Genomic DNA, 24,194 nt, shown 5'->3' with positions numbered 1-24,194 from the left:
AACCAAAGATGAGGAAGAAAGGAGAGCACAAGTATGTCAGTGCTACCAAATCCCAAATGAGTCTCTTTGCAGAGGACAGGCCGAATGGCTCGTGCAGTAAAGACCTGGCAGTGTGGCATTGTGCATTGAAGGGGTCAGGGAAGCCAAACAGAGGTGAGCCTGCACAAGGGATAAGAAAAAAAAGGTATGGGAAAATTATTGCAAGCCTCCTAGAAAAACCAGCCTCTCACCTGACATACCATGCTCTGTATTACTCACTCCATCCTCTCCAAGGAACATAAAAGTACAGCAAAAACCGGACAATGAGTATCATCAGGAACATTATAAAGTAGCTTATAGGAACCACGGCTGAAAAAGCCTTGGACTGTTCACTGGGGAGGAGTCAGTTGTGTAGGAGCATTACAAAGCTCATGAATTTTATAGAGGGGGAAGGTGGACAGGTACTGTGGACTCTGTTACAAAAATGAGAAGCATTTAGTGATATAAATAAAGAGATTATAAATGAAGAAAAGGTAGGTGGAAACTCTTCCTAATTGCAAAAAGAATTACTCCCATGAAACTCCATGTTACATAAAACTTAACTGAATGAAGATATTTTCAGAGATAAAATATAAAGAAAGAAAGAAATGCAGACAAAAACCACACAGAGAAATACATCACACACCTTAGACAACAAAAGTGTTCAAAGTGATAGAACAGGAGGCAGTGTCATCTATTATTAAAATCGTCTGACACTTCCTATTACAACACCCTGTTGTCAGTTGCTTTTAGCTTTGCCAATCATTAACAGTTTGGACTGAAATTTTTACACATCGAATATCTGCCTGAGGCTGAAATACTCTGGAAAATTTTAGTCTGAACAATTCAATTGTTGCAGAAATGGAGCCAGAGAATAGTCCTAGTTTTTTTTATTTCATTATTTAAAAAACCTGATGTGCCTCAGCAGCTGTAGCTGTAGGGAGGATGTAATATTTCAGAATTGAAAAGCCTTTGCATTGGAGCAGTAACATTTGCCATTCTCTTTAAACTGTACCTGAGATTTCAAGCAAATTATGGCTTTGAATAAAATTACATTCACTCATACTCTGAAAAATAGGTCTATTTTTTGCTTTAATAGCTGAAATCATGAAGGATTACATATTCCACGAATGTCCTGGATTATGTGCCTCTGCTCAGCAAGAAAGGAAAGAGTTAAAGCAGAAAGATCTCAGCTATTGTTAACACTTGAAATTATTTGTTTCAGCTTTTTATAACATGAAACCTGAAGTTGCCTTCTACTTTCTTTGCCTTCAGTCTGTGAGGTTTCCATTTTAGCTGGTGAGGACAAATCTAACCTTGTGACACTTGCTAAGATCATAGTGGATAAATCAGAAGATTGTCTGAGCAGCCTAAAAGCCTGTCAGGTCTGGAGCAGCTAATTGGGTCTTGCCTCATATGTTCTGCCTGTGATTTTTCCAACAACAGAACACAGAGAACAACAATGCCAGCAAGCAGAATTTTCCCCAAGTCTTGCTATTCTTGTCCCTCTCATCATTTATGGGAGAGAAGATATCTTTCATGCCAATTCTAGGAGAGGTTTTCAAAGTTCAGAAAGTTTGGATTTGTTCACTTGCTGACCCATTCATTTGAAACATCTCCAAGAGTTTTGAAGAGAAACCAACTTTTCAGACTATAGCGGATACATCATGACCAGGATGTATCTTAGTCCACTCTGAACCAGCTCTTAGCTCCCCACCTAACTCCAGTTTTACTAGGGAGGAGAAAACAGCTTTTTAAGCAGTAAGTGAGGGCCAGGCAGTAGATTTCACATCTACTCCAAGGCAAAAGAGAGAAAGTGCCAGAGCTGATGATATCACCCACCCTCCCTTGCCCTCCTCTCCATCAGAAGAGGCTCAGATCTCCCTGTTGTTCTAAAATGGGTTCAGGAAAAGGCTCATAGGGAGATAGTGGTGGGGGAGGAGAGAAGGGCCAGTGACTGGCCCTTGTTTGGGTATTTTCACACCAGCTGAACTGATTAGATCTGCGGGTTATGTACTTGGCTGTACTACAGCTGTATTCAGGGGAGCCTAGAGAAGAGGATTTTAGCACCTGGGACTGCCAGTGACTGCTCTGTCCTTTGCTTTGTGCTGAAGTGGCCACAGGACAGTTTTGTGGGGCTGTGGTACTTCACAAAAGCTGCTCATGGGCCACGGCCCCACACTCTGCTCTGCATAATGCCAGCTCTTAACCACCTTTTCCACGCCACTGAATTTTTGGCCTTTGACATTTTAGGCAGCTTTATAGCTTATTTGCACTGCTGAAATGGGACAGGAGGACGAGGTTAAGAAAGGTCCTTTCTGAGCCTAGCACAAGGACTTTTAACTCAGCTAGTAAATCTGCTGTTCAGAGAGGTTTCCAACTGGCTCCTTTGGTCTCTGGGTTCCAGCACTGAGAGGATTTACGTTTCACACCATGTACTGTAGTTCCAGATATTTAAATCAAGAACATACTTGTCTGAGCTTCACAGGAAAGTATACTACTTCAGATAGAATTATGGCCAACATCTTTATGTTTTGTTGTCACTTAAACATTAAACAGCTCCATGCTGCCTTGTATAATTCTCAGAACAGTCAGGTTTCTCAGATTAAATGCCAGTCTCACATTATGAAACAAGTTGTGTTCCTGCGAACTAAATCACAAAATAACTATGGTAGCAGGCCAGGAATTCATTTTGCCCCCACTTTTTCCAACATATCCAGATTATAGGTCTTATATTATCATGAACAGTCATGGTCACGGTACCCCTCCAAACATGAGCTGACGTCATTCCAAATCCATTGTCTCATCACATTTGATAGACAAGACATAGCCCATCCATCAAAAAAACACCCAATGTGGCAGAAGTAATGGAACCCCCTTCCCACTTTATCTGCCACTTTATAAACCTGACTGCACTTGACTGATTCTTTTTCCCTAGGGCTTGTTAAATTTCAGCAGAATTCTCTGTCATGTTGTGAACTGAATGTGAAAAAGGAAAGTGGCCAAACTGATACTCAGCAAAGCTAAAATGCATAGTAACACCGATTCTGAAAGTCAGCAAACCACAACTTATTAGAATGATTTTCTTAGAAAAAAGGCAGGGGAAAAAAAGCCTCTTCAGGAGAAAAAGAAACCCATAGATCTCAGAAAAAAAAAAAAAAAACCAAACCCAAAAATGATGGGAGGGATGAAAAAGAAATGGCTGATACAATTAAAGATAAGAAAAAAACCCACCCATCAACTTCTTATTTGACATTTTCCTTTGATGGCAATCGACTGCAAAGCAGTGTACTCTAAAATAAATATTTTGGACTGCACTTCGCATCCAGCTCCACCAGTGTGACTACACTGCTACTAGCTGGACTGTGCCAGGGTCCCAGGTGGCAAGCATACAAACAGAAACTCATTATAGAATAAGAAATGTAAGAACTCTTTGGTGAGAGCACATTCCCTGCAGAGTGCTATGAAAGTAAAAAGAACATTTAAATAATACTGGCCCTTGATCCCCTCAAAAGCTGAAAGCACATTTATTCAGCTTGAATTTCAGAATCCCAGCCACGGTTTATAAAATGTGCTTGATCCTTGTGCAAGACCCTTTGGCATTTTCTTTCAGAGAAAAGATCTCCAGATGTTATTTTTACAGTTCATCTTAAGTAAATGTATGTGTTTAGCTAAACAGGCTTAAATGCAAGAGGCACCTAAGAGAACAATGATGAAATGCTTGACTTGATTTATGGACCAACTGTCGAATTCTCATTTAGAACATCTGGCTGGTAAGGTATTTGAAAACTTTTTCTGTCAGTGAATATCAGTACAGTAGGCTCTTCTACCTTACAGACAGCTCGAAATTGTAAATGTAATTAGTGGAGAAGTGGCATCAGAGTGTATGTCTAAAGTCACATTCAACTTATCCATGCTCACAAAACATTCATTCTACAACAGTGCAAACATGTAATGTGCAATCATTTGCAACTTTTTAATTAACAGAATATACAAAATATCAGCTTCAAAACCTGAAAGTTGCTACCTACAAGCTGTGCAGGCAAGTGCGAGACTGTCTCTCATGACAGCCCTTCAAAGTAAACTCATGGGCCTCCAAGACAACTTCTCAGCAGCTACTGTGGGCTGGATTTGGTTAGCCCAGCTTTCTCCCACATGTCTGTATCCATTTCCTCTGGCTTTGTCACACAGGTCCAGCAGGAATCCTTGGGAGAGAGAGGAACCTTTCCTGCCTTCTGTCCACCTCCGTCTGTTTCTCAGCCCAGTTTTTGCAGTTTTCCGTGAACAGAAAAGCTTGTGAGGGCATAAATGCCACAACAACATTCCTAATTCAAAGGCTGATATAATCTAAACTCAACAAAGAAGGTTGATCCCAGGAAAATTGATTTTTTCTCTCTGTCTTCCCTGTTTTGCAACAACATGACAACTCAGAGATGACACAATCCAGGAACCCTTTCTGTAATTCAATTCTCGTTCTGAAGCAAAAATCTACTTTCATCTTGGGTCTAATCTAATATCAGGGAATGATGAGTTTTTTTGTGAGGGATTTCTTTGTTCCCTGAGGGAAAAAAAAAAAAACAGCAGCTTTATTGTAGAAATCACTTTCAGATGAAATGAAGATAACACCAATCTGGGCTCTCTCTATAGATTCAGAAAGATTCATATCACCCACACCAAAACATCTAACCACAGTATTTCAGACAGGAGCTTTAATCTCCTCATATGGAAAAGCTGGAAAAGGTGAAAATTTTGTAGAGTGATTTGTCCCACCTGCAGCAATTTCTGCATCCCCTGAAGGAGATTTTTACCTCTTTTCAAAAGCTATGGCAGAAATCTACTGCTATCACAGGCCTTTCTTTTTCATTCCTTTTGTGCACCCAGTAAAAGGGAGGCAGAACCATGTACTATGAAGAAACCAATGGGAAATTACTGCATGACCTTATTAAACATCATCAACTAAAAGGAATTAAATCTCAAATTCAGACTTAGTGGAAAATATACTGGGAACTAGAGAAGCAACTTAGAACAGTGTAATTTTGGTTAAGCCACGTTAGAAAAGACATCGCTATATTCTTGAGTGGTTCTGCATGCAGGCAACAGCCAAGACATTTACTGACAAGGATGGGATTTTCAGACATGTTTAAAACATTGAAGAGCTTAATCACATGAAAATTTCACAAAAGCCATTGGCTAGAAAACTGTTGCAAAAGGGACAAGATGAAAAATGTGTCAGACTGAAACAGAACAGCAGTCCATTTTGAATGAGGCAAAAGGGATTTAGAAGATACAGAGCATGGGAAGAGAAGCTGGGGCTTTTTTTAGACACTGTGTTTATAAATGATAAGAAAAATAAGTATGGAAGTAGCATATTTGTTTCAATTTCCAAAAGTATTTGACAAGTTTTCATGGAGAGATTAATGGCTAAGAGGCATAGGGCAAGAATAAAGAAATAAAGAAGTCTTCTGTGTATAAAACCTAGCTCAAATTGTTGCTTTGCCCTTAGAAGATGACTATGCCTTTTACACAAGGGATCTTTTCCTTACAGCAATAAATTGACCATTATCCTGTGGGTGTGGATTTGGAGGGCTGCTTCAAAGATAATGTCACACATTTGTATTGCTGTAGCTGTAGTGGTCTGAAAGCAAAAGCAGGACAAGGCTTATGGGTCAGTATAGTCAGGAAAAAAATAGAGGTCCATGTTCAGGTCTGAGAAGCAGTGAACTTCCAAGAGAAGTACAACTAGGGAGTATATCCTTTGAGTTTAATTAGATATGTTAAGTCAGGTAGACAAAAAAGCTGGTTGGCACCTGTGAAATAAAGGGAATATTAAAAGCAAAGTGGTGACACTGAGATTATTCTGTAAAGGAATAGATAGGTAAGCCTATGTCAGATACAAAGATTAATAAAGGGGGGAAAATTATAATGCACTGCAAAAAAACTACTCCTTCCTTTGATTTTCACTTTTCTACTGTCTGCTGTAATTAAAGTTTCAGTCCCCTGGTTGCCTCAGACAAACAGAGGGCTGGTGTATATTTTTCTAGCTACATGAGTTGATCCAAGAAGCAATATGAGCTTTGTAAAGAAATCTTGGTTTATATGAAAGGCAGGCAGGGGTAGTGTCTGCTCCTAGAAATGAACACCACTCACTTCCTTGCTCTGTGAGCAAATCTGTGTTAGAGGAGTCTGCGGTGACCCTGCCTCTCTCTTTTCCTCATCTCTACACTCACAAAGGTTGGTTTGTTATTGGCACAGTCTCTGAGGTCAAAGCAGCACAGGTTGTGATTGGACCTGGGCTTTAAACGAAAGGGTTAATTATACATGATGGAAACAACTTTTTTTTGTTTGCTTTTTTCACAGGTTTTCTAATCTAAAAGACAGATGAAGCCTGGTCTTTTATGGTCAGAATTATTTTCCTTTATTTTACTAACACAAGAGAGAAAAAAATTACAACCTCTTATTCCTGCTGGCTCTGCAAACCTCTACAAATGGAATAGGGAAAGTGGGTCCTATTCTGGTCTGTATTATTGATGGAGGGGCTCTCTCCACCTCACTGGGATCACTCTCTTCTCTGTGTTCATCTCTGAAACTCCAGGGGGACAATCAAGGCTCTAACAACAATATTTGTCCAACAACATTTTACTACTGTCTTTTACTGATGCCAGAGCAAAAAACAGGTTTGTTACCCTTTAAATGCCTAAATGAGTTTGCAGAGCATGAAGAACTTGCAGACTTGTAAACTCTATTTTTATGCAGCCATCCAGTATTGTATACTTTCTTGATATTTTCAATCTACAACAGAACTGTAAAAGAAAACTACAACAGATTGTCATCTTTTGATCATAAAAACATGGTAAGGAATAAAAAAAAGTCTGCCAGAGGACATCTTTAGTTCATGCTTACTATATACATATGTGGATGGGGCATTAAACAAAGTATCTCAAGGCTACAGATGAAACAAATCTTGGAAGCACAACAAATAGGTCATGTAATCCTGTCTAGCGAGATGCAGCTCTCACGCAACACGGCCCACAGAGGCCAGATGCTATTCTGCACTGGAAAATGTGAAATAATTGAACGAGAATAAGGCAATCAACCTAGGAAATATCTAAACCCCCAAACTGTCTTTGAATTCTAACAAGAAAACTCTGAAGAAATGCCACTAGATCCATAACATGATGCCTGTTAGCACTCAGAAGGGAGAATGACAGTACCCAGGAAGAGTGGCTAGAACATGCAGATGTGTGACAATGTTTCTGTTACATGATCCTTAGAATAATGGAATCCCTCTATTACACTTGAGGAAGCTGAGACCTTCATGGCCATTAGTAGGTATCTGTAGCATTACAGAGATTGCATTCAAGTCTATGACACTGCTTTGTTGATGGAAAATCAAAGACTGGGAGAATGAGAAAGCAGGGAGGTAGGAACAGAACTGTCTCCTAAAAGAGCTGTGGTAAAAAGCCCTCCATGGAGAACTCAGGGCCTCAAATCCCTGTATGAATAGCTGGAAGGATGGTTAGCTCTCATGTCCCTGATGAGCTCAGTTGCTGAAGTAAAACACTGGAAGAGAGGCAGTCCCTAAGGGACACCAAATGGTGTATATGAGTCATTAGCTATCATCTGTTTCCTTAGCATCGCACCTTTACATTTTGAAGGCATGCACAGGTGTAGAGATACATGCCACCCCATCAGGTGGTGCTGAAGTTATAGGGAAGTACGTGCTGGGATCCTTGATGGAGATGTATGTTTGCTTTGAAGGTTCTCTACTAGTTACTTCTATTAATATATAATAGCCCCTTAACTTCAACCTTTGTAATGGTGGTTACTTACAAGCCTGCTTCTGCAGAATCAAATTATTTGGGGTTGTTTTAGCTTAATTCCAGTTTAAATTCCACTCAAACACCACCACCAAAAAAAAAAAAAAAACCAAAAAACAACCCCCCCTCAAAAAAAGCCCAACAGAAACGCTGTCAGTTTTCTCTTTTTGAAGGGAAAACACAGGATACATGTTCCAAACAATATTTAGATTTTAAAGTTCAGAATTAAAACCCTGAATTGCAGCCAGAAATGATCTTAGTCTTGAGGTTGAAAGTCTTTAGTCTTGGGAGTCAACAAATCAGTCATGACAAGCCTGAGCCAGCTATGGTTTATTATAAAATCAAGCTTGATTATCTGCTTGAGGTAATTAGACAGACCAGAACATAAGGACACAAAGTTAAAAGGCAACGTATGTAGGAAAAACTGGAAGAGATATCTTGCTTTACAGAGGATGGTGAATACTGAGAAAAAACTTGTACTTTATTTTTCTTTCATATACCAAATTTTGCCTAATAACATAAAGAGTCCCACAATATTTATAATAAGCAGTTCATTAAAATCAGCTACTCAGCTTCTCAGCTGCAGATTCCTCCCAAACCCTGCTAAATGCACATAGCCCTGAAATCCAGGTGCAGCTTCTGAGCTCTCTCTGTCCACAACCCATGACCTTTGCCTAAGACCTAGGAGGTTACACAGGTATTAGAAACACAATGAAGAAAGAAAAGGATGCTGTGACATTTATTACATTAAAGGACAGCAGCACTGTGTTTGGGTTTATACGCATTTAGTGTGAATTAACAGACAACAAAATCTAGTCAATTTTTCTTGTCTTCTTGTTTTGGTGAATTTATTGCTATTTTAATGAATATGTAATTAATTTATGGTACTGCCTATTATAGCAGATAAAGTTTAGGATAATTTGTGATGTTGCAAAAATACTTCAATTAAGCATGCTTAATTAAAGTGCCAAAACTGTTACCAAAAGGTGCCAGAAAAGAAGGTTTCAGTGACTATTCTTGGAAAGGTCTAAGTCATGCAAGTCCAAGTATAGATCAAGACCTGAAACAGGAGATTTCCAACAGAAGGGATAAATACATTTGACAGATGAGCTCAAAATAAGGTAAAACTTTAACTCTGCAGTCAGTTATAATATTCCACATTTATCGCTAGGGAAATGAACCACTTGAAACACAATTATATCAGAAAGAAGAGAAAGTGCTGGACAAGCATACAACTTGCCCTCTCCCTCCAGTGCAGTCTGGACAAGTCTTTTCTGAAACACAGCTTGTGTTACTAGGTCTTTACAAAAAAGGTGACGTTAAGCACATCTGCACCTTTTCCCACAGTGCTGTCTTCTCTAAATGCTGCCAAAGCTCTCTCCTTTCCCTTTTCCAAATTCTCTAAATATCACAGCAGCATAGTCAAAGAGGAAGAGAAGGTAGGAATTGTCTGCCTGTTTCTAATGTGCACAATAGCTTTCCTGTTCTTCAGCGCCTGACTCAGAATATCAGATAAAAAGAGTTAAAACTGCTTTTTCACTTAGCACCATATTACCGCTGTGCCAAGATACCTATAAAAATCTACATAACAGACAGGAAGCTCCATAATCACTGCTGCTTTTCATGCCAATCAGTATTATCCCATTGTTTCCATGCAGTCCCTTACCTACCTGGTTTATCGAAGTGAAAGAAAATAGACCATGTGCAATTTGGGCCAGGATTGACTCTTAAGGATTCAGGCATTGTTTAACTTACTAGAGCTCTCTATCTCTAAGCCTTTCCTGAATGGAAATAACAAATAATTACTAAATAATGTAGGCATTGTGGTCAGGAGGAGGAGATTACCTATAAAGGAATATCTGCTAGAGCCAAGAAAATAAATTTTTAGGAAAAGAATAATTGGAATAAGAAACGTGCAAAACAGGGAAAGACAGATAAAGCTGTTCTTATTTATGAATAGAGCTATTAAATTTCTGAGGCTACACTAACACAATATCTTTTATATTTGGGCAGAATACAATCTAAATCTATACTACAGCATGTTAGAGCATATTGCATGTATTAAGCTTAATTATCTTTCACCTCCATGTCCACTAACACAACTACTCCAGTGGCCAGCTGCTTCCCATGACAGAGACATTACTCAGAGCTGCTGTCATGAACATCATTTGTCACCACCAGAGCACAGGAAGGTGTGGCAAATCCATTGTTTATCTGACCAAAGACAACATTAATGAAGTATTCTGTTACAAACTCCCTCACATGCCCAGGGATTAGGCTAAGTGAATCCCAACTTTCTTCTTCAGTGCAGACCATCAAAATACATTTTTTCACGCTGATCAGTCCTGCTCATATTTCACAGAGAAGCTCCTGCCTTGAACTGAATGTGCATCTTCATGCTCTTTGTGAGACCCAGTTCTCATGCTATAAGCAAAGGGCATTTGAAGCACAGGTGGCAGAAGGGAAAGAAAACTATGCTCATGTTCTTCTCCTCAAGCTAAAACATAGAAATTAAGCTTCTCATGCTTCCTCTCCAGGGGCCAAGCTCTAAACATCAACCTAACCTGTACAAACAAAGAGAGAGCCTGACTAGGGAAGAACAAAGGGTTTTATAGCCTTGATTGGGGGTGGCTGTCTTGGGATCCATTTGTATTCAAGTCTACCCCTCCCAAGAAGTTTTGCTCTGGGACTGCCCCAGGCGGTGCCATCTGCACCCTCCTGAGAGCACTCTGCATGGACTGAAGTCCTCTTGGGACTACTGTGTCCATCCCCTGTGCACCATTTACAGAACCTGTAAACAGCGTTGGCCTAAGGGTTTCAGGTAGCATCACCTTCCCTTTGCCACCTAGAGACCACGACTGTGCTCAGCAGCTCACCTTTGAGCAGCCTGCCATTAACCAGCCTTTTTCACCCCTGAATTTATGCAACCCGGTATTCATACCTTGCCTTTGATTAGTTAAAATGGTCAATCTGCTTTTTCTATTGACTTCTATCCACAATAACTAAATTTTTCCATCAGCAAACTGTATGTCACCCAGGTTACACTGGGCTCCCCATGTTGACCAAAGAACCTGGGATCCTTGGAAGGGAAAGAGCTGCAGACAAAGCTATACTCCAACAGAAGTAAACAGTCAGTAGCAAATGATTCCCAACAGCCTCTTGGCTTACTTTATGCAGTGGGATGCTCATAGTTACTCATGGGCTTTCCAGTCTAGAATAAACAAACACATGGAAAATAATAGGAATGGAGGCTTTCCAAAGCAAGATAAAAGATGAGGAAAACTTCTGCAAAAATAAAATATTTCCTCATGTTACTTTACTGTAACATCAAATAAGAACATGCCAAACAGATTGTTAGTGGTATAATTACCAACAGCCAGGAATTAAAAAAAACCAAAACCCTAAAACAAAATGCCAAAACATCCAAACAATATGGCTTGCATCATAAATTTACTCCAGTATTTTGAGACCATTAAGAAAAGTATGCCAAATAGTAATTAGTCTGTTTACTTAAACTGTTAACTGGCTTGGACAGAAGTATAACAGCAGAAAGGGGGATACTATATTCCTAAATAAACCTTCACTCCACATTCAACACAAGCTTTGCACTTAGAACTTCCCTCTATGTGGCCCTGCTCACCTCTCATTCTTGTTTACTTTGGACATTCAGCCCTTCATACCATGTTAAAAACTACTATTTATCTTCAAGCACCGAGCAGATTTTAATCATTATCTTCATCCCTGGCCTCAATTAAGGTCTAATATAGAGGAGGTACTTGAATGACCTAAGAGGCACACTTAACTCTGATAGCGTGTCAAAAGGCACTCAAGAGTTTCTGCCACATTTCCTCTGGCTGTCAAATCTTTCTCTTCTTTTTCTGTTGTAAACTGACTGTGTTTGTTCCTAGCACTTTAATGTCCCCTGGAGTGAAGTCTCCTTGAGTAACACTCACATGATAGAAAGTGTGATTAACTCTGCAGGCGCTTTTCAGGTCAATGAAAAAAACCTACTTGTTACACGAGTATATAATACTTTAGAGATGTTCCCAGTGGCTCTACATACTGGGATTCCCAAAGTACCTATTCTCTCTCACCCTTGCTGTTCTTCTGTGTCTTGGTAATAAAAATATGTAGTTTTATCTAGGTGTAAGTGCAACACTAATCCTTAAGAGTATGTTTCATACAAGTGTAATTATTCTGATGGGTCATTCAGATAATTTGAATGGTATATCTTTTCCTCTTGACTAAAATGTTTCTATAGGGAAGATGATAAGATAGAAAATAACTAAAATAAAATTAAGAAGTTTTGTTTTTTGTCAAAGCATATCTTACTACATTTCCTTCGCATCATAGGCTGACTTGTTAACGAAACACGACACATAAAACAGGTTGGGAAGCCATAAGAAATGAAATTATGCCTTCTGAAGATACCTTGTAACCTTGAGAGGGTTGTAAAACCTATGGAAAGGTGTGGAGTTTATTAAGACTTTTGATATCTTTTTTACTGCCAGATGTCAAGCCAGTGCAGCATTCAGAACAGGGGTAAAGACACTGAATACTAGTGTGCCATGGGGATGCTGAACTCTTCAGCTCTTGTGGTCTGCAGCTTTCACAGGCAGGGGAACCTGAGCTCGCCTCAAACAGCTGCCTGAGCACACCAAAGCTTACATCTGGAGAGTGCTAAAATTCAGTCACAAATTATAGATCCTCAAGCATTTTTTTCCTTTGAAAAGTGACTATCTTCAGCTCATTATACAAGTGACTCACTTCAAAATTTTTGTGTATAGACTATAATGAGATAGCAGGAGTTAAGTGTTAATTACAGAAAAGGAAGCTGTGTTTTGTTAGGCATTCTCTTGGATGATTTGAGTTATGGACTCATCAGCACATTGGATTAGTGGCTAAGCAATAGAGTGTAGAAAAAGGAAGCTTTAATAGGTAACAGGGTAGCAGGGCTAGAGTGAAATGAGACTGCCAGATGGCCACCAGTGGCTTTAAGCCTTCAGTAATGGAGAGGCCACAGCAGAAGAGGTATACACGTGAGAGTTGGGAAAATCCTCCAGCCAGCTGACTTCCTAAAATCTTCAGCCCTGTACAGTCTTTCTTTGGGGAGTTGTTGAATATAATAAAATATATCTTGGTTTTCTACTTGATTTGATTTTTCTTCATTAACGTTACAAAAATGGTACATAACCAGAACAGTGAGGAATATGTTTACAATTTAGGCAGCATATGATGACCTGCAGTGAACAATAATTAATAAAGCATGCCTGGAATCTAGATATAGTGATTGCCTGTAGTTACAGTCTTCATTCTGAAGAAAAAGAGCCTGAATATTATGACTCCAAACACTTTTAGGCCTCAAGCTAATAAAATCCTGGGAAGGACATTTAACCCCGTGTCTTGAGATTCAGGAGTCTCTAGATCAAAATTTCACAAATCTTTCTGCTATCAAAAAGTATGTCTGGGGTTGCAGTTTCAGGATTGTAACTACTTACTGTAGTGGGTATTGCTTCCAAAAATGAAGTTTTTGTGAGTTATGACTTGATTTGGATAGATAACTTCTAGTTTGGGGAACCTCATTCTATTTATTAATGATCAAGAAGACAGCACATTGGAGAGAGCAGCTCTTCAGCACTGATTTGCCTTGTGGATCTCTCCCTATGAAGTACCTGGTACCCAACACTGTCAAAAGCACAATTCTGAGTGAGATGACCTGATTGGAACTGACAGCTCCTATGTTTCACTGAAATCAGGTCAAAAGACAAGTGTGTGGGGAAAGCAGAGAGAAATGGAAAAACAGAAAAGTTGATGTAAGTGCCTAATATTTCACAACCTCTAGTTTCTAAAAAATACGTCTAAAACCACAAAAATGGTGTTCTTTTCTATATTTTTGGTAAGCAAGATGTTAGGCTTCAAAGGTTCCTAGTCTCTGATTTCACTAGGACTTTGTACAAGTGGTCAAAGACTATCATCAGGAAAAAAAAATACAAAAACTGGGTGTCACTGAAAATCTCAGTATGTTGAGGCTGAGGCATATTGGCCAGACTCCTATGGAGCAATGTGCCTTAATAATTACTCTCTAAATAAGCAGAAGGCATCAGTTTTCTGACATTCCCTTGACTTCCAGGCAGACCTATAACTTTTATCTTGGATGTCTGCCCTTGTGGTTTGTTATTTTACTGTGTAAGAGGACAAATATGTGTCATAGGGCATGAGCTTAACATAAAGGCTAAACGAATTACCACTTGTATACCACTCTTCAGGTTCATTTGTGCTGGGGAACTTTCTGACATACACTATTTCTGACTCACAAATGTTTAGGTCATCTGGAGGAAAGCACCTCAAAATTGCTTCCTGTTTCTCAGAGCACTGGTTAATTAATGAAAGGAGAACTGAACTGAACCAGAGAAGTAAATAATTTTCTCAGCACTATATCTTCCCTTAGAAAACAGGTTACCCGATGGCATTTGCTGAAATAAATGAAAGTGCAAGAACTCTAAATATAGGAATATCAAAATTACCTTTAAAAAGTACCAGTGCAAAAGTAAAATGAAACATTCTCAGTTGGCTTAGTTCACTGAGCATTTCTTCTAGTCCTAAAATCTAAAAAAACAGCAGACTTGAATGCACTTGAAAGATGTGCTTGAATCAGACTTGCTGAGTGCAAAAAGAGGTTTTAGTTCACAAAAAGATGAACTACAAACTAACCTTCTCCTCTCACCTGACCCTTTTTCTCAGAGTCTCAAAGCACAGAAAACAGCAATTTTAAGGCCTGGATAATTCAAAAGCAGTTTAACAGATTTCCTTCAACTTTTCCAGATCTTTTTTTTCCTCTGGGCTAAAAGCAACCATGAGAAAATTCAGCCTAAAAGTTACATTTTTTTAAGAAAGCATAACCTGCTGAAAGGGGAAATTTATACTGAAAATACTTTTCACCCATAACTATTCCACATTAATCTTTAACACTTTAACGAATGTTTTATTAAACTATGGTTTATTGTATGAATGATGTATATATAATTTATAAATGTATATAGTAGTGCATATGCAATGCAGCAGCCAAATACATGGAAAAAGTAAGCTTTCTGAATAAGTTATAAGCAAAATATATGTCCAAACATGAGCGATATTATTGAACTATTAACAAGAACCCATCTTTATAAATGAAAGGTTCTGACATTTGCCCAGATCAAAAATCCAATTTTACAGCACTGGGAGGTAAGGAATTAAACAGAGTGCAGATATCACCTAAATTTATATTAAAAGGTTAGTAGTGCTTAAAATTGATTAGTTACCAAGATCAGAGAGCCGTCATCCCAGGCTGAGACAAGAGTATTGGCCAGATGTTGCGGAAGCTTCATTTTAGCAAACTCTTGAGCTAGACAAGAGTTTCACAGATTGCAAACTGGGGAGCATTAATGTTACAAGGCAGGCATCCCAGCGGGTTACGCAGCAGCGAAGCTAAGAACGGCTGGGGAGAAAAAAGTCTTGAGAAACCTCTAAAAAGACTTAGTATCATATGGACTCTATACATATGAGAACAAAAATGCCCTGCACAGCAATCAGGAACTGCTCTGTTTGGGGAAGGAAAGCCCATGAATGCATAAGTCCTTTAAGCACTGACAGACCAGAGGACTAAGACGTGTCAGGATACAGGTGGATACCATAGACCGCATTTCAGACTATGGCAGGATATGTAAAAATCACTGTGTCTCCAAGTTTAATCTAAACCTCTCACTGCTTTCCTAGCTATCAACAAGGCTGGGGACAAAAAGCCAAAAACCCCCAAAAAAGAGAATAACATCAAATTTTAAAGATGGACAAATAGCACAGGGACATGGCTTCATTCCAGAGAAATGTAACAGATGAGAGTAGCAAAAGCAGTATGTGACTGCTGACAAAGCTGACTTCATTACTAGGATTAATAGCAAAAAAATGAAAAAGCCAGAAATAGCTAGGGAGTAGTTAGATATTTGGTTGAATAATATAATGATGCAAACCCTCACTGAACACAGATACAGTAAATATATTAGAGCAAATAAATCTATAAGTATTTCCATGGCAAACTGAAGTTTTGCTATTATGGATCTGCAATAAAAAAAAAGTGTCAAAAACTTATGCATCTTAGGGAAATATAATGAAGTGTCAAAGCACCTATTTACCTTGAAAATACAAAGGAGTCTAAAACAAAGAAAAACAAAAGGAAAGGAAAGGAAAGAAAACAAGTTATTCTGCACCTGTAGAGAAATCAGGCAGCACATCAGTAATTAATATTTATTACCTATGTCACCTTTTATACATTGAAAATGCTGAACAAACATGAACTGACTTGTACAACATCTTTACAATACATGATACACATAATTATGGAAATTACAGCAGGGGGCTGTCAATGGTAAAAGACACTGGAGATCCTCCCTTGTGGGGAAAAGCGCTGCATGTGAGATGGGGCTGCCATGTAGGGATTGCACAGCACACCTGAGGACAAAATTTACACCAGAACTGAAGAGACAGAATAGAGCAAGACATAAAGGCAGGGCAAACTTCCACAGCATATGAAACTAAGATGATTATAAATGAAAGCAGCAGAAGGTGATTTTGACATGTGACTATTTTCAGGTTGGAGGTAATCACGTTCAAGTTGAGCACAACATCTGCAGGCAAATCCCCACTGGAAAATGCAAAAAGTTCTTTCCCCAACAACACATAGAATCATTAAATATTCTGAGTTGGAAGAGACTTACAATGATCAAGTTCAGCTCCTAACTCCACTTGGTACAAATTATAGCATGTATCCAAGAGTGTTGTCAAAATACTTCTTGAACAGGTGACAACCACATCCCTGAGTAGCTTGTTCCAGTGCTTGACCACCCTCACAGAGAAAAACTTCTTCCTAATAACAAATCTGAACATCGCCTGATGCAGCTTTAAGTTATTTCCCCACATCCTATCACCAGACACCAGAGAGAAGAGATCAGCATCACCCTCTGCACTCACCTTCATTAGAATGTTGTTGACAGCAACTCCTCAGCCTCCTCTTCTCTAAGTTGAGCAAACCTAGTATCCAGAGCTGCTCCTCACAAGCCTTGCCCTCTAGTCCCTTTCATCATCTTTGTTGCCTTCCCTTGAACATGCTCATCACTCTCATATTTTTCATATGACTCTTACAACACAGCTCTCATGGTGAAGCAAAGTTGAGAAAAGTGAGATAAAACACTTCTTTTGAGTGGTTAGTTACATTGTGCCTAATATGACCCTTTTGGTCACCAGGACACACTATTGACTGATTCTGAGCTTCTCATCAACAAAACCCAGCAGATTCTTTCTGCAGGGTTGCACTCCAGCCTCTTCTCTCCCAGACCACTCATACATTCTGGATTACATAGTCGCAGGTGCAGAATGTGGCATTTGTCCTGATTAAACACCACACGGTTGGTAATTGGCCAGCCCTGTAATCTATCCAGACTCCCTATTAGGCCAATCCACCCGCTAGAAAATCAACAGCTTCTCTTTTATTTAGTATCATCAGTAAACTTAGTGTGGACTCAGCTTCTGCATCCAAGTCGTTGACAGAAGCATTGAAGTGAATTGGATCCCAAGGAGTGGACAGCTTTGCTTGTTTCTTTTAATCAGGAGCATGGGGTTAAAGCTAGAGATCACCAATCAGTTCACAGCCTCCACCAGCTCAGCTCTCTGCTTGAGACTGATTTGTTATAAATCAGCTTTCTTGCAGCTTATTGTACCAGCCTGTAAAACAGGTAATTCGGAGCCAGACCATCAGCTGTGAACTGGCACAGCTCCACTCAGTTCCCAGTGTCAGGAGGTGGCATATTTGGCCAAAATTAATCCTCAGGCATCCCTGGTGAGGCAAGCAGAGTGATTTACATCATGACCTGGCTCACTGCATCCACGTCTATGTGGAGAGGCGCAGGCGTGGCAGGATGCTGCTCTGATACAGATATTACACAGCTCTTCTTAAGCTGAAGTGGCAGTGCAGCTTCCAGAGGGAATCTGTCATATGCCTAGCACATGGCTTATGTCTACAGGGCACCCACCCATATATAAATAATTCTTCTCTACATCACAGGAGCAAAGAAGTTTTAATGTTTCCAGCTAATTGGGCCTCTACTGTTGACAACAAATTCTGCTATGTCCAGTCTTATCTGTAAAATATTGCTGGTTTCAAAATACTGCTTTTGTGAGTATTACAATAAGTGAACCCTTTCAACACTCTCCCAAACTATGATTGGGAAGTAAATGACAAATTCTAACAAGAACAATCTCTTGACATTCAATTTTATGGAACCAGTCAGAAAGTAAATAAGCACACACCTGACAGGAAAGCTTCACTTCACTAATATCAACTGAGCATATGAACTGGACAAGCTTCATGATTTTCTGCCCAATTAACACAACTCCAAAATCTCCAGTCAAGAGTTCTCAGCCCAGGGTATTCCTTGGCAGAACCTCAAGACATCCTGCTTGAACAGAGAAACAAAAACAAACGTTCCTCTTACATGACTTGCCTCCTAGTCTTGACCCAACATAAAGATTGATGGTTTGGCTGTTCAATTTCCCCCGAGAATTTTAGTTTTTCACAAGGTTAAAATATAATATGGATTACATACCTACTACAACAAGAGACTAATACACAGTATGCAATATTAATCATGGGCGATGTTCTCAGAACATAAAAATATAATATCCTCAGAAAACATTCCATATATTTTTTCAAAGGACACGAAGAATTCATGACTGAAAGGATTAATGTTTTTAAAAAAAGAAAAATCTTACCTGTCACAAGCTGTTGTCCTGCTAGTCCTACTGGAACCATCCCCAGATTATTCATAGCTGTAGCCCAAGCTGTGGGATCAGTGACTGACATGTTAAGCTGCGTGGTATCTATAGCTATACTTCCCAAGCCATCAGCTGCTGCAAGAACGTAAACATGCTGTAAGTAGAAAAGCTAATGCACCACAATTTTTAACCAAATCTTTCAGTGAGAATGAGGTATCACAACCACTGTTTATTTTCAGTTAGTTTTGTTTCTTAATTATGATTCACCCTTAGATCATTGATAATAGTTCTTGGTATTGTATAATAGAGCATAAAGTCATTGGAAACTTTCAACAGATGTAAAATGGTACAAAGAAAAGAGAAAACTATTTCATCATGAAGATAGTCAAGAAGTAGAACAGGCTGTGCAGTCACTATCCCTGGCACCTTTCAAGACTCGACTTTGTAAAGCCCTGAACAGCTGATCTGACCCTATCTCTGGCCCTACTTTAAACAGGAGGTTGGATTGGGGACCATCTGAGGCCTCTCCCAACCTGAATAAACTGCCCTGCAACACTCTGATAGAACTTAAAGATAGTTGTGGAACTTGCCTGAAACCTGTGAGAACCAAACACACCCCAAAAAAATAACTGTTTTCCATAAGGTGAAATTTTTTAATTTTTTAAAATATTTAAGAATGCATTATTCCCTAACTAAAAAGAGATAAAACAAATTCCATTCACTATAGCAAATACCAAGTTTTGTTCTAAAACCAAAAGAGAAATATTGTGAGTATGGTCAAAACAGACTGAGCCCACATACGGATCTTCCTTTGATGGGTGGGAGCAGGTGGGGTACTTAAGGGATGCCACCTTAACTGAAAACTGAATATACTTGATACTGAAACACCAGACACAAGATGTGATCACACATTTTTGCTTCTCCCCTCCCCAGTCACACCTCAAATCAGCTCTTTCCGGTTATTTTCTTACGGCCTTTGCAAACCTGAGATATTTACCGGCAGCCATTGCTTTTCCCTGGATCCTTTTTCTTCTGTTCGACTTCTTCAGTTAGGAATAATTAGCTACTGTATTAGCAGCATCTTGAGATGGGATATCACCAAGCACAGGGCCCTCACACAGCTCATTAGGCTCTGAAAGAAAAAAGATGGAAATAACTCCAAGTGCCAGAGTCAGAGCACAACAACGGACCGATGTCTTTGGGAAGCACTCGAAGCTCCTACCCACTCCCTCTGGATCAGCAGCCCCAGCCACTGTGCACACATTTCACAGCCTCTGCAGTGGCATTTCAGCAAACACTCCTCCTCACCTGCTGAACAGACAGTACCACGTATGAACCTGTCAGGCCACTGAAAAGCCCTTTACAAATTAGGTCTTATCAGTAGCTACACAGCCTCCTCGGCATGAAGGCATCGGCTGAAAGAACATATTAAGGGATTAATATGATTTTTTTTTAACTATTAACAATTAACTGGTGTTGCAAGTTTCAAGGAAATAGTCATCTGTAATGAGATGGAAAGAGGAAAGAAAATACTATGCAATGACTTACAGAATGGAGCCTGGAGAGATGTGGAGAGATGTGGAAAGAAAACCTAACAAAGCTGAGGAAGATGCCTGGTCCTTAACTAACACTGCAACCTTGGCTCACAGAGGTTACTTAGCTCAAAGCAAAAGTGCAGTATCTGTTTCTAGCTAAAACACACTGCTCTCATCAGGTGTCTGTCAGGCCATGAATTTTACATAAGGGCAACTTATTGCTGTTGCTGTCATTGCATGGGAGGCTCACCACGTTAGTGCATTGCTCATCAGAAAGGAGGCTGAACAGGTGACAGGTAAGAGGTGTGAGCAAAGTCTGTGAGCTCCCAGCACTTCCAGCAGCGTCAGAAAACACTGGGCTGAGGATGATCACATACAGAAGCCCAAGCTACTCTTTGTGCACCAGGTACATGGGACTGTGGGTTAAGGAGGGCCATGCTCATTTTTTTTTTTGGCTTTCCAGTAGCCTAAGGGGTCTGATCCAGGGTGTTGGGTACCAGGGTCCAGCAAGTGACCAGAAGCTTACAAGTGTTCAGGGAGGTTATTAGCACTGCGTAGGTGAATCTTGGTGACTTACTCAGCCCTAGAATAGCTGTGCTGACTTTAAGAAACTACTTGAAAGACCATAATTAGGTGGTTTCCAACATGCAGACCCTAAGGACTCATCTGTAGAAAAGACACAATTAACATAATTACACTATATTTTAGTTTAGTACCTCCCACACTTTTCTTTTTTTCATTTGATGTGCATAAAGTATGAGCCAGAAAGTTTAATGTTTTAGTTTCATGGCACTGTACACATCATTTCACAGGAACATGACCAAATCAATGGCTGTAAAAGTGAAGAAAGAGTCAGGCTCAGACAATGGTCTAGATTTTTTTGTATGTTGTAATTTACAAATAACCAATACACTAGGCTAAAAAGCATTTTGCTCAAATCTACAGTGTATCTACTTAAAAGTCAATATTTATCAACTCTTAATATTTGAATTTGCAATTCCAATTCTTATTTGATCTTCACTATTCATTATACATAACATAAAATATTTTTATCATAAAATTAGCTTTTAAATAACATCTATAAACAGCAAACAAACACTGAATTGAAGTCTTCTGCAGGGAATGCGACTAACATAAGGCAAGGCAGCCAAGATTTATGTCAAGTTTTTAAAAACTGGGTGTCTCCTATTCAGCTTTTTAAACTTGTACTTAGCCCTTTCCACTGAGGCTACAGACTTCTGTTTTGATGTTAGGGATGGCTGAATTACTCCTTGTCAATAAGTTATTTCTTACACAGCACTGCCCTCCTTGCTCTTTATGAACCACTGCCAAATCAATCCCAATTTACAAATATATGCTGAATAGCCCAGATGAGAGTGGTTCACCTCTTTCCTTGACCAGCAGCCTTGTTGCCTTGATGAAGAAAGGAGCATTTAAAAACCAATGGTGATGAAATGCCTCTTCATACCTTGTTGTGTGCTACTTGCTTGTCCCCATAATGCATCACCATGGCTAATGGGGAGGAAGGAGGTACTGCCCCATGGTTTTGGGGCAAAGGCATCTCAGACAGGCATGGATTGCTGGGATAAGAGGAAGAAAATGGGTGTTGGACTCTCTCTGCCATGCCCCTTGCCCACATTTTACTGTTTGGCGAAGTGTGTACCAGGTGACAACTCTGCTGCTGAATGCTACACACTGTGTGGCCCAAGCCCACACTGCAGTTGCCCCAGTTCTGCAAGAAATGCAGGATCAGACCTCCATCTACTGGGAATGACTTTTTGGTGTTTTCCTTCTGACATGTTCACATATTTCAAATTTTGGTCTACTTTCATTAATTATCTACAAGTATTTGTTAAAGTCCTTGCAGAGGAAGAAGATTATAACACCATGAATATGAATGAAAGCATAATCAGTAGGTTGAATTGGTGAAACTCATGGTGTACTGTACCACCAGGTCTGCCCAATATGCCGAGGAAGTCTTTGCTCAAAACACACTCTCTTAGCCCACCCTGGCTCTGGGCAGCTTTGCTTTCTCTCTGACCACCAGGTCTACTGTTTCATCAAAAGTACCTGGATACAGTGCAGGGTGAACCAGGGGAAAAGCCATAAAAGAGAACGTGAGGAGCCTAAAGTGGAACTAGTTCTATCTAACCAAGAACTGCTGCAGGCTGTTTTGTCAGTGGAAGAGAGCTGAATAACAAGCATAAATGAACCTATGAACGCTGAATAATTTGCAGTAAGCTGTAGGCAGAACTAATGCTCCATCCTGAAGGACACAGACTGTAGAAACTAGCTCTTTTAAAAAGAAAAATACTAATTGTAAACATCCCTTCTAGTGACAACTCAGTGGTTACATTAAGACAGAGCAACATAATATGGCTAAAATAATCTCACAGGCATTACATACCTGGTTTAGACTCAAACATTAGCTTTTGGTTAAAAAGCTAATTCTGAAAATTTGTATAGAGAAGGTTTCATTAACGCTTAAAATAAAACCAGCTTTGGGCAAATTTCAGCATTTCTTTGTGTAGCTCAGATGCTGCACTATTATACCCTTCATGACACTGGAAATAAAAAAAGCAAGGAAAACAAACAAACCCACTGTCTAATGTCATGTAAAAAGCAAAATCCTAAATTTGTTGAGGAATACTTCTACTAGCAAAGATTCTTGCTTTCTTAATAATAAATTTAATCAGTGTTACTGGTTAAACAAGCAAGAAAGTGTAAGTTTATGCAGGGTTCTTGTGTAACCTGAGCAGACATTAACCAACACCACTTCACTGACATCACACCTTTAGAGAGCATTCCTGATTTACAATTCACTAATACTCCTCCGGGCATTAATGACCTGAAGATATATGTAAAAGAAATCTGTTTTTATAAACACTTGTGCATGGGAGTAGCCCTACTTCAGGGGAGCAACTTCAGAAGCAAATAAAGCCATAATCCTGATTTACAGGAGAAAATGTATAAAATATTCTGGGCCCTGCTATTCCTTGATGTTTAGGAGAGGCAGGGACATTAATAAAAACTTCCTGATTTGAGAACTTCTGATTAACAAAATGTTGATGCCAAGCATTTTGTAAAGCAATTTCACATTATATTTTTTTGGTGGTCTCTCTTTTAGCAGACATGATGCAAGTACCAGTCCTTGGACGGTGAATTGCAAGAGACATTTAGACTTCTCTCAGACAGGTTGTCAGAAAGATAAAGCACCCTCAAGTCCATACCAATGAGCACTTCTCAGTCATAGCAGTCATAGCAGATTGTACTTAGTGCACATATTTTATACCAGGCAATTAAATGCAGTTACCCAAATGAATACAGAAGTCGGTTATATATTGTGCATCAATTATCACAGGCAATGAATGCCATGAGACAAAGAAATTAACATAACATAAAACTAATTCAATAACAGCAGATTGTGAAGTTAAAATCCTACCCTTTAGATATCCATAACACCACAATGAGTTACAACACAGAGTGAAGCTGATTAAATGCACCACTGTAACGAGGCTCTGTGGAGTGCCCAGGTCAGCAGCCAGCCCTGGGATGCAAGGAGGAGGTTCTCTGCCCAACTCTGACACCAACCTGCTGAGTGACATTAAGTCATTTCAGCTCTTTGTCTAATTTTTGTGACCATTAAATCCTTCAAGAAAAAAAAAAGATGGCATCAACCTTTTGAAACCTGGGAGTACAAGTCACAAAGTCATTAAATGCTATTGGTGCTGATTCTTGAGGAAACACAGATGGAAAGGAACAATGTGGAGTCTTGTGAACTGTTACATCTAGGTGAGTTTCCTGTTCTTAAAAGAATGGCAATTTCAAAGTGTTTGTTACTATTCACTGTGATTCATAGGACAGTGGTCATTAGGTTGGTCACACTCCACCTGACCTGCCAAAGTACAGGTCATTTATCAGGCTACCTGCAGCTGTCTTAAAAAATATATCAAGTGTTTTGTACTGATTCTTCCCAGTGTTTTTGTTTCTCCAGCTGCATACAGGACTCCCAGTAAAGAAGGGA

At 39.4% G+C, this 24,194-nt stretch overlaps 1 protein-coding gene across 8 annotated transcripts in view; it reads right to left on the bottom strand.

Annotated features, from left to right (window-relative positions):
* ENOX1 (ecto-NOX disulfide-thiol exchanger 1) overlaps positions 1–24,194 on the bottom strand; it is a 362,929-nt gene that overhangs the window by 116,159 nt on the left and 222,576 nt on the right. For 5 of the 8 annotated variants that reach the window (XM_068182225.1, XM_068182219.1, XM_068182221.1 and 2 more), the window contains 2 exons: positions 19,633–19,767; positions 18,633–18,770 (listed from right to left, as the gene is read on the bottom strand). In XM_068182225.1, coding sequence (XP_068038326.1) covers positions 18,633–18,770; positions 19,633–19,642 — 148 coding nt within the window. In that variant the 5' untranslated portion in view covers positions 19,643–19,767. Of the gene's footprint in view, positions 1–18,170; positions 18,317–18,632; positions 18,771–19,619; positions 19,768–24,194 lie in introns of those variants that run through there. The other 3 variants (XM_068182224.1, XM_068182223.1, XM_068182226.1) reach the window with 3 other exon arrangements.

The sequence above is a fragment of the Anomalospiza imberbis genome, chromosome 2, assembly GCF_031753505.1.
Source record: "Anomalospiza imberbis isolate Cuckoo-Finch-1a 21T00152 chromosome 2, ASM3175350v1, whole genome shotgun sequence".
Lineage (NCBI taxonomy): Eukaryota > Metazoa > Chordata > Aves > Passeriformes > Viduidae > Anomalospiza > Anomalospiza imberbis.
The sequence above is the reverse complement of the archived record's forward strand: the minus strand, read 5'-3'. Positions and strand labels throughout refer to the sequence as shown.